The 10468-nt window shown below is 52.4% G+C and overlaps 1 protein-coding gene across 1 annotated transcript in view; it reads right to left on the reverse strand.

Moving 5' to 3' along the window:
- The window catches only part of VSTM4 (V-set and transmembrane domain containing 4), a 72407-nt gene extending 64145 nt beyond the window's left edge, over positions 1 to 8262 (reverse strand). Inside the window, exons 1-2 of the mRNA XM_014534923.1 lie at positions 8193 to 8262; positions 7705 to 7770 (exon numbers count right to left, since the gene is read on the reverse strand). Coding sequence (XP_014390409.1) covers positions 7705 to 7770; positions 8193 to 8262 — 136 coding nt within the window. The remainder of the gene's footprint in view (positions 1 to 7704; positions 7771 to 8192) is intronic.
- Between the last annotated feature and the right edge of the window lie 2206 nt (positions 8263 to 10468).

The raw sequence follows: 10468 nt of genomic DNA on the forward strand, positions 1-10468 counted from the left end.
GTGGGGGGAGGGAGGGAACACACCGGACAAACAAGCCTCATGCACTTCACACCAATCAAATCCAAATAAACCACAAACCCAAACGTAAAATAGAAGCTAGAAAACTTTTAGAAAAAAGACAGGAGAAAAGTCTTTGGGGTCTAGGAGTAAGCAAATAATGTTTAGGCTTGACACCAAAAGGGCCATCCATAAAAGGAAAAGTTAACACATTTGATGTAAGCAAATTAACATTTTTGCTCTATAAACACCCATATGAATAGGATGAAAAGACGAGCCACAGACTGGGAGAAACTGCTTACAAACCACAAACTGAGCAAAGGACTAACGAGTATCTAGACTATAAAGAACTCTCAAAATTCAACAGTAAAACATAAACAACCCTATTCAAAAATAGGCAGAAACTTACAGACATTTAACCAAAAAGAATATACAGGCGGCAAATAAGCAGATAAAAATAAAATAAGATGTGTAACTTCCATAGCCATTAGGAAAATGCACAGGTTCAGCACAAGGAGCCACACCTAGCACCACGGCTGAAATACAAGGAGGGCAACACCAGTGCTGGCCAGGACAGAGGCCCGGGCCCTGAGACACGGTGGGTGAGAATGGGAAGTGGCACAGCGCAGTCTCTTACAAGGCCCAGCATTCCCCCCGCAGTCACAGAGAAACGGAGACCACAGTTCACCCAGAAACATGCACGTTTGTCCATAGCAGCTCTGCAGACCACAGCCACAGCTGCGGACAGAGCAGATGCCCTGCGGGGCACTGGGCGGGGAGGGGGACAGCTGAGCGCCCCGGTGTGGACACGCCTGGCAGCACGAGGAGCAGACTACTGAATGCGCTAACCGGAGGAGCCTCCAGCGCTCCTCGCTGGGTGAAAATATCCCAAAAGGTTACGGACCGTGAGAGTTTACTTTGCATAATGTGTACTTTGCCTGCCATTCTGCAATGACAGCACCACAGAAAGAGAACACAGGAGTGGTTGCAGAGGCTCCGGAGGGAGTCAGAGGACATGGGCCTGGCTATACGGGACCCTGGTGGTGACGGGAATGTTCGCATCTGGGCTGCATCCATGTCAGCATCTTGGCTGCGATACTGCTCTCGAGTTTTTCAAGATGTCGCCACGGGGAGAAATCAGGCAAAGAGTACAAACCAATACAAAGCACCTATCTCTGTATTATTTCTTAGAAATACAGGCTAATCTACAATTTTCTCAAAAATAAAGGTTAAGTTGAAATAGTTAAACCATGTTCATATATGCCTTAGCCAGTTTGGGTTACTATAACAAATATGCTGGTGGCCGAAACAACAAACATTTATTTCTAGAAGACAAGGTGCTGGCGGGTCTGGGGTCTGGGGAGAGCCCTCCTCCTGGTTAGAAGCATCCTCTCTTGGTGTCCTCAACGGGGGAACGAGCAGCAAGCAGGCTCTCAGGGGCCGCCTCTTACTCCATCTCCACGGCCTCATCACCACAAGGTTCTACCTCCAACACCATCCCATTAGGGGATGGGATTTCTACATGAAAATGCACCCATTTCTTAAAGTCCAATGACCGACTTTATCACCAGTCTGATGGATAAAATGCTCAGAAAGGGAAAAGGAAGCCAAAAGCTTTATTTTAATCTTCTTTGCAGCAAAACGCTGCAGATGGCTGGACTTGGGAAATGTTTAAACTTAGCACCAATATTTCTCTGCTGACTTAAATTTCTCTAGCAGGACAGGCACCGTGGGCCAAGGTCAGCACGCTCCTCAGCACTCGGGGCATAACAAGGAGCATGCAGAGTGCGCTCCCGAGAGAGGCTGCACGGCACCCGCAACAGGAGGACTGCGTGCCCAGGACAAGGCAGGCAGAGGGGGCGCGGGCCCAGCTGGGCGAGAGCAGCTTCCCAGAGGACTGGAACTCTGCTCTGAGTCATCTTTAAAATAACACAGAAAATGCAAAAATATGTAGAGAAAATAAATATATATAGAGAGCGAAACAGAGAGAGAAATGAAGTATTCCGTCTCCATCACCCCGAGAGAAGACTGCTAACATGCGGGTACTTTATGTGTATGTGCATATTTGTAAGTTAACATCATGTAGTTTCATGCCTTGCTTTTTGTTTAATCTCATTTTCTCATTAAGCTCTCTTCAAAAAATGATTCTGGCCTAGCCAGTGTGGCTCAGTTGGTTGAGCATCATCCCACACTCCAAAAGGTCACTGGTTTGATTCCAGGTTGGGGCACATGCCTGGGCTCCATCCCCAGTTGGGGGGCATGCAGGAGGCAACTAATTGGTGTTTCTATCTCACATTCATGTTTCTCTCTCCCTCCCTCCCCCTTCCGTTCTCTCTAAAATCAATAAAAACATATTTTTAGCCCTAACCGGTTTGGCTCAGTGGATAGAGCGTCAGCCTGTGGACTGAATGGTCCCAGGTTCGATTCCGGTCAAGGGCATGTACCTGGGTTGCGGGCACATCCCCAGTAGGAGGTGTGCAGGAGGCAGCTGATCGATGTTTCTTTCTCATCCATGTTTCTAACTCTCTATCCCTCTCCCTTCCTCTCTGTAAAAAATCAATAAAATATATATATTTAAAAAAAACATATTTTAAAAAAATGATTCTGAACTGCTTTTAAAAATGTGATAAAAGTTTCTCATACATGATTTGATTGAATCTTATTATTGGCTACTAAAAGTGTTTCTGACAGTACATTAAAGTAAATGATTCTATGATGGACATTTATAAGCTTAAATTGTAACACATCTCTCTCTCACATTATGTTCTTCAGATTAAGTTCCTAGAAGAAAAATTGCTTAGTCGACAGAAATCCGCCTTTGGAAAGCCCTTGGGACCAGGAGAAGTAGTCAGGTCAGGGCCTGCACGGAAAAGGCAAGTGTGCTGGGCCGGCCTGGGGGACAGGTGGGGCTCATGGTCAATGCGACAGACAGAGGGAGAACGAGACGGACTCCGGCTCCCGGCTTCCTCTCGGCTCTCCCTGGCAGCCGGCCCCAGGGAAGCCCAGTGCCGGTCGGCCAGGAGCCAGGGGCGCCCGCAGAAGCAGGCTCAGTGGCTTTTCTAGGGTGAGTGGGTCCTGCTCCCGGGAGCTAGAGCCTGGGCACCACCATGGAGACGCAGCAGGCCAAGGTGGCAGGTGAAGGGAGCACCGGGGACACCTCAGGAAGCCGAGGCAGAAGGCACAGGCAGCGTCTCCCAGAGGGAGTGGGGGGCGGGGGAGGCGTGGAAGGGGGGGGAGTCAGCCACAGGGCAGAGGGCCGGGTGAGAACTCCAGAGGCCCGGACTCCTGCAGAGCACTAGCTGCAGGGAAACGCCCGCTGGCTTCCCCACCAGGAAGCCACTGGGACCTTCCAGTCCCGGGTCCCGGGGAAGCTATGCAGGGGGATGGGGGCGCAGAGCAGGTTACAGGGGTCAGGAGTTCAGGGGTATGTGAGGAGTTTGAGGCAGAACAGAGAAAACTCCCTCCTGTGACCAAAATTAAAGCAGCTTCCCATAGCCACGCCTGTGTCTCCAATGGGTGGCTCTGTGGTTAATATGGTGGAGCATCCGGAGTGGCCAGTGAGGAGGGAGGCGTGGCCTCCATTTAAAATAATGAGGCCCCGAGGGACAGAGCAGAGGTCCCGGGCAGGAAGCTGGACAGGATGCGGCCGGCCAGAGTGCGGGGTCATGTCACAGTCCTGACTGGTTTTTTGTTGTTCATCCTCACCCGGGGTTTTAGAGAAGGAGGGAGGGAGGGAGGAAAGAAGGGAGAAAGACATCGATGGGAGAGAGAAACATTGATCGGTTGCCTCTAGCATGCCCAACTGAGCCACACTGGCCAGGGCACAGTCCTGGATTTTACGCCATGGAGCAGACTCACTGGGAACAGGCTGCAGAGCCGAGTCTGGGACGAAGGGATGGGGAACAGTTGGCACAGTGCCAGGCAGACAGATGTGGGCCAGGTGGACACATCTGCCTCATAGGGATCCTGGAGAGGTGGCCCCTGGACCAGAAGGCAAGGAAAATGTGGCCTCAGCGTCATTCTCGGATGGAGAGAAGCTGTCCTACTGTGCGCTGCTGCAGCAGGCACCGCCACGCACAGCCCACCTCTGCATCTGAACTCTGCCCTTGGTTCTGGGACTGCAGAAACCACGGAAGGACAAGGCCACGGCGAGACACTGCCACAGTGTCCCCAGAGCATACGGTAGACATCTGTGGCCACTCTGCCCTGGCAGGAGGCGAGGGGCTCCAAGAGGCCCATGTTAGGGTTTCAGATCACAGCCTCCTCAACATGGCACAATGGGGGCTCTCCACAGGCAGCCACAGATACAGATCATAAAACATCAGGCCAGTCTGGAAGGCTCCGCTACCCGCCAAGCACACAGGCCCTCCGGCCAGCAGGCACCAGCAGCCGGTGAGGCCCCACAGGCTCCGGTGACCGCCTGCGCGCTAGTGTGCCCTTGAAGCTGTGTGCACCTTAAAGCATGTGGCCTCGCAGGAGGAGAGAAGCCAAAACACTGAGCTTCCCCAGGTTGGGCAGCAGCCATCACCCCACAGTTCTCGTGTTTTCCTCTGTTCCAAGCTTTCCTCTTGCTGCATCAAGAGTATGCGAACCAAGACCCAGCCCTGAGCCCTGTGAGCCAGGGCCACAGCTGTCACGAGTCCCAGGGCAGCTGGGGCAAAGCTGTGACCGGGCAGGCAGGCCGCTCGGTTCCAGGCAGCGCGCTCAGGATGGCCTGCCGGCCCCACTCCTTCAACCCTTATGCAAACACCTCCCTGGCTACAGATGCTGCTCAGAGGTTTTAGAACAGCCCAGGCCAAACAATGCTTGTCCAGACTGAATCCCAGCCCTCAGCTCCAAACTGAACAAAACGCCTGTGGCTTCACTACATCTGGGATTTGCTTTCAAGGTTCCCCATTTACCTGCACACTCAAATAATTCCAAAAATCCTGTTACATTCCCCAAACTCATCTGCACTTTTGTCTTCTGCCGTTGCACTTCCAGAGGCACCAGTGCTATTTTTAGGCTGAATTGCAAGCCACCATGCAGAACACGGCCCCGGCCCAGGCCTCCCGGAAGCAGATGGTGGGGCCAGCAGGCTGGAGAGATGATCACCCCGTAGGGAGGCTGAAATGGTGCACGGGGTTGCACGCCCGCTCCCGCCCTCCCAGAAAGCCAGGCCACACAGGCCTGCAGAATGGCCCCCAGAATGGCAGACAGCACCTGTTGCTGGGCAACCCGAGGCTGCCTGGTATGCAGAGCTGCTTTGAAACCTGGTGAGCCCAGCACCCCTCAGCTCAGGCAAGGAACCCAACTCTCCCGAACCACTGAAGCTGGGAAGTGGATGCCCGTCCTCTCCATTTCCAGAGCCAACGCCAAGGCCGGGGAGATGGCAGCTCTGTGGAGGGAGCTGTGCACTCTGCCACTGTTTGCCCAGCCTGTGAAATCTGAGCAGCAGCATCTCGTGAGAGGCCTGACAATGCCTTTTTGTGCTGCGGGTGCACAGCCAGGCCCCGCCAAGCCCCGGAGGATGGATGGCCGCCGGCAGGCCCCACTGTAGCTCTCCCATCCAGGAACAAAAGGGCAAAGGCCTGGGATCAGGCGCCGGGGAATTGCAACTGTACCCCTGACCTCACCAACACCGCGCCTGGGTTAAAAAAGCAAAGCCCAGAGAAACGGATGCCGAAATCCCAGGGGAAGGGTGCCGTGGAAACAGCTGCCTGCGGCATTCCTCAGGGTGGGAAGGCCAAGGCCGCTTTTCCGAGCGGACCTCTGTTTCTGTGCCGAGAAGAGAGGGCCTGTTGGGCTGCCTGCACTGCGTAGAGCTAAGCAGAGAGTGACCCTGACACTCTGTAGCCACACGTGAACTGCAAAGCGCTATTACCCTCAGAGAGGCTTAGAGATGCTGATGGTGCTGCAAGGCGCTGGGGACTAAACGCGACAGTCCTTCCAAGTACATCGTCCCCGTCCTGGAAACAGCGGGAGCCCTGACACACTGCACATTCTCTGATCTCTTCCTGGACATATAATCAGATTCTCAGGGGGGCATGGAGTCTGCGTTACTACTCCCAGACCCCCAGGAGACTGTGACCTGGTGGTAGAGAGGGCTCCCTCTGTCTCCGGGCCAGCGACCTGCCTTAGGGCCTCCCAGGCCTCCCCCGCATCACCGTCCTGGCCACAGAAGCATGGGTAAAAGTCGACGGCTTTTCCTGCTGGAGTCAAGTCACTTTCACGTTTGCTAATGAACAGACATTCACTGAATGAAAGGCTCAGGGAGGAAATGGGAGATTATTTGGCTGGAGGTCATAAATAAAGAAAAAGGCAGCTACAGACACGCAGAAGCAGAGCGGGGAAAACAAAGCATCACTGTTGGAGCGAAGCGCAACCGGAGAAACAGTGTCTGTGACTTCGAAAGGCAACAATAACCCTAATGGCCTACCTGAGTGACACCTTATGGCTGGCAAGCAAGGTGCATAATTATGGTTGCATTTTCCCAAAAGGAAAAGTGCTTTTGAAAAAAGTCGTTATCGACTTTAGAGGGAGAGGGAGAGAGAGAAACCCCGGCCTGACCCACTGCTTGTATCTAGCTCTCACTGCTTCCCCCAGGGCAAGCTTTGCTCCCAGCACACCTGGTGAGTTACCTGAAAGGGATGGTGAGGCCCCAGGTCACACTCTCCTGGGTCCTTGTGACAAGGTCACTCCCATCTATCCATGCCTGCCCGCACGTGAGTGACCCCTCACCATGTCCCAACCGGCTCTTAGCAGGACTCGGTTTGGTGCTGACCAGAGGCCCTGCCTGGGAGCTGACAAGCACAGTCCCTCACTGTTTATGGTCCAAGTCCTCAGCTCTGTGGTCATTGCTGTGGCTTTCCTGCCTTCGAGGCCCGGTTCCTCAGCCTTGGCAGGCGTGGCATTAGGGGCAGAAAATTCTTTGCTGCAGGAAGCCGGCCTGGGCATTGTAGGCTGTTTGGCAGCATCCTTGGCCTCTACCCAAGAGATGCCAGTAGCACCAAAATGCTAGTTGTGGCACCAACACTATATCCACCTGTTGGCCAATGTCCCTGGGGAGGCCCAGCTGCCTCCTGCTGAGGTCCTGCCCCAAGGCTCCAGGTGGAGCTGCCTCAGAACCACCGAGTTCCTGGTTCTGTGAGTGAGGGCAGTGCCCGCCAAAGGGCATCCCTAAGGGCTCCCGGGGACGCTGGTGTGTGCTGCGGGTCTGAGACCAACCCGGGAGCCACTGCTCGAAGGCCTGGCTGGGCGGGAAGCAGCTGTGCTCTCAAGCCCTTCCCACTCGTCAGAACCTCTGCAAATGTGGTGCAGACATCAGTGCTTCCAACGACCCCTGCAACTCCAAATGGGTGGAAAAGCACTTGCTTCAGATTTCAAGCTGTTTCCAGATCCCAGACTCCTATGAACCTGAGAAAGAACTAGTCACAGTGGACGTATTTGCCATTTTTGTTTTGCCCGAAGATCCTTCCCTAATATCATGTGAGAGTAGGAATTCTGGAGCAAAACAAAGCCCCAAACGACAGCCTGGAGCTTCCACCTCCACGTTTCCTAAACCCTTGGCACCACCAGAATTCACGTCCGACTCTTAAGTTTATGGCGAGAAAACAACGTGATATGGTGGCAAATCTAAGAAGTTAGGGTCCTTTCTTCCTGTTCTATTCCTTCCTTCTCACCTTAAGGTGAGGTAGATCTTATAACAAAACAGAACGCAAGCTTTACCTGCAAAAAATGCCCACGTCCCCGTCTTCCCAAAGGATGAGTCTTCAGAAGCTTTGAAGGGAATCACTGCAAGACAAAATGACACAGCACAGCGTGAGTAGAGCAGCTACGGGCCCAGCCCGCCCCGAAGCCCAAAACCAGGCCGGACGGCACCCCGGACCTTTACACAGTCATCTTCGCCTGTGCAGAACCACAGTTACCGGCCACGACGCACGGGCCACAGAGAGGTGCCAGGACTCACGCGTAACCACTGAGAGATGTTGTCTGTTTAAAAGCCAATAAACGCCAAAGCTGGGATGCGGTTCAGTAGAAGTCCCACTGCCCCATATTCTCGCAAAATAGATTCCCCAGTGGGGATTCCAAGAACCAACACAGTATTGCTTTTACCATTTGGCATCTCAAGATAGAGAAGCCCGAGGTCACGTGGTGACTGGGGTCTGCGCTCTGAGCCCCGTCTTCCATGCAGGACACCCGTGGAGCAGCAGGACCTGGTGTTGGATTGTGTCGCCCTGTTTGCTTTCGGCCACTGACTTCACTGGGCCTGCTCTGGACAGGCATGGGAACGAAGCTGAGTTACACTATTAAATCTGAACATCATACTAAATTAAAGAGTCTGAACCACCGAAAGTCCCATGCACAGGGGTAATACTATCTATAATAATAAAAGCATAATATGCTACTTAGACAGGACATCCTTCTGGATTACCTTCCAGATGACCAGGTGAAGCCGGGGCTGCGAGGGAAGCCCGGGTCCCGGGTGCCAGAGGGAAGCCGGTGCAGGCAGCCAGGGGAAGGAAGGCCTACTCTTGCATGAATTTCATGCATTGGGCCTCTAGTCTGAAATAAAAATCTAAAAATTAACCCGACCAAAAAATGCAAGGTGCCAGGGAACTAAAATATTGTCCAATAGAATTTTCCAAGGTGATGGACATGGTCTCCCTGTGCTGCACACACAGTTCACCTGGCAGAGAAGCAGAATTTGTGACTGTATTTCATTTCCATTAACTTAACTTTAAATAGCATATGTGGTCCATGGCCACCAAACTGAAGAGCTCTGGAGAAGAGATCTAGGACCTGAATAAAAAGAATGTATCATCTATCTATCATATAGCTATCATCTATCATCTATCTATCTATCTATCTATCTATCTATCTATCTATCTATCATCTATCTATCATCTATCATCTTTGTTGTCTTTCAGAGAACAATTAGGGTAGCTGAAATATATGTGCACAGAGATAATGTGTAATTATGTAATACAAATGTATTTACAGAATATAAATATGTAATTAGCAAAGCTAAAATGCAGCTTTTCCCCGCTTTTCTCATTGTTCTCAGAGGAGGGCCAGGTCTGCTGTAAGTTAGCCTATTGTTCTGGAGAAGAACTCCTCTCCCATTAGAACCTGAATTCCCTGACACCAGAGCCGTATCTCCACCTGCATATCCCCATCCCTGGGCACACGCCTGGCAGTTGGCAGAGGCCAAGTAAATAAATGATCTATTTCCTTCTAATGGCCCCACCAAGGAGGTGCCCAGGCGTGGACTCAGTGGGTACTTGGTCCTGCACGGTATTAGACATGTCAGACAATCTGTCTACCATCCTTCTTGCCTCATTGCTCCACTCACAGCTTCTGCACTCGCTGACTATGAGAGCAAACCATCAGATCCCGCCCTTCAAGAATTTAAACTAAGAAAGCGTGCATGTGGTTGCTGTGGACCCTCGGGCTGGAAGAAATCGTGGACTTTGGGGCAGGCAGCTGTGTGTGGAAAACGGGCAAGCAGAACAGAATGAAGACAGACCCTGCACAGGAACAAAGGGAGTGAGAGGCCTACGGGGCTGAGAGACTGGATCTTGATGGCACCTTGCATCCCCAGAGGGCTGATGTGTTGTCTTTGCTGTCCTAGCTTCTCGAGCTCGGTGCTCTTAAATCACCCCTCCTCCCTCCTGAATTAGCGTGCATGGGTTTTCACAGCTTCAACTAATTAACCAGGGCCAGGCTAACCACAAAGAGTCTGAATGAAGACAATACAGAAATGAGATGCATCTCCTATCAGCGGTTCTCAACCTGTGGGTCACGACCCCTGAAAATACATCCTGCATATCAGATATTTACATTACGATTCATAACAGTAGCAAAATTACAGTTATGAAGTAGCAACGAAAACAATTTTATGGTTGGGGGTCACCACAACATGAGGAACTGTATTAAAGGGTCGCGGCATTAGGAAGGTTGAGAACCACTGTATGCTTACGTTTCCAGCACCAGGTGTGCCTACCACACCAGAGCCTCCCCATTGCAAGTGGCCCCAGGACCAGCAGCGGGTGCCATGGGGCTGGTCGGGAGTGCAGGACCACTCGGGTGCCAGCCCAGATCTGCTGGACAGCACCTGCTTTCAACCCAGAGTCCCTGGTGAATCACACACATTTAAAGTTCACGATGAACGGATGTAGACTGGGTTGAAACGTTAAGTTGCCATTTGCTGGTTGGGTGACTTTGGGCAAGTCACTTAACTGTTGGTGCCTCAGTTCCTCGCTTGTTATGCAGGGATGACCAGGAGCCCCCACCTCAGGGTAAGTGTGGGTAGCACAGGGATCAGTACATGTGACGTGCTCAGAACAGCGCCTGAGACCTCGTGAGCCCTCTGTGTCCACAAGGACACCGGTCTCCAAGGCAGGGACGTTCAGTTTATCCCCCTTAATTCCCACACCTACACCGGCCTGCCCCGTGCTGTCAGCCTCGGCCTCGAGTGTGACTCTCCCGC

The sequence above is a fragment of the Myotis brandtii genome, unplaced genomic scaffold (assembly GCF_000412655.1).
Source record: "Myotis brandtii unplaced genomic scaffold, ASM41265v1 scaffold1003, whole genome shotgun sequence".
Lineage (NCBI taxonomy): Eukaryota > Metazoa > Chordata > Mammalia > Chiroptera > Vespertilionidae > Myotis > Myotis brandtii.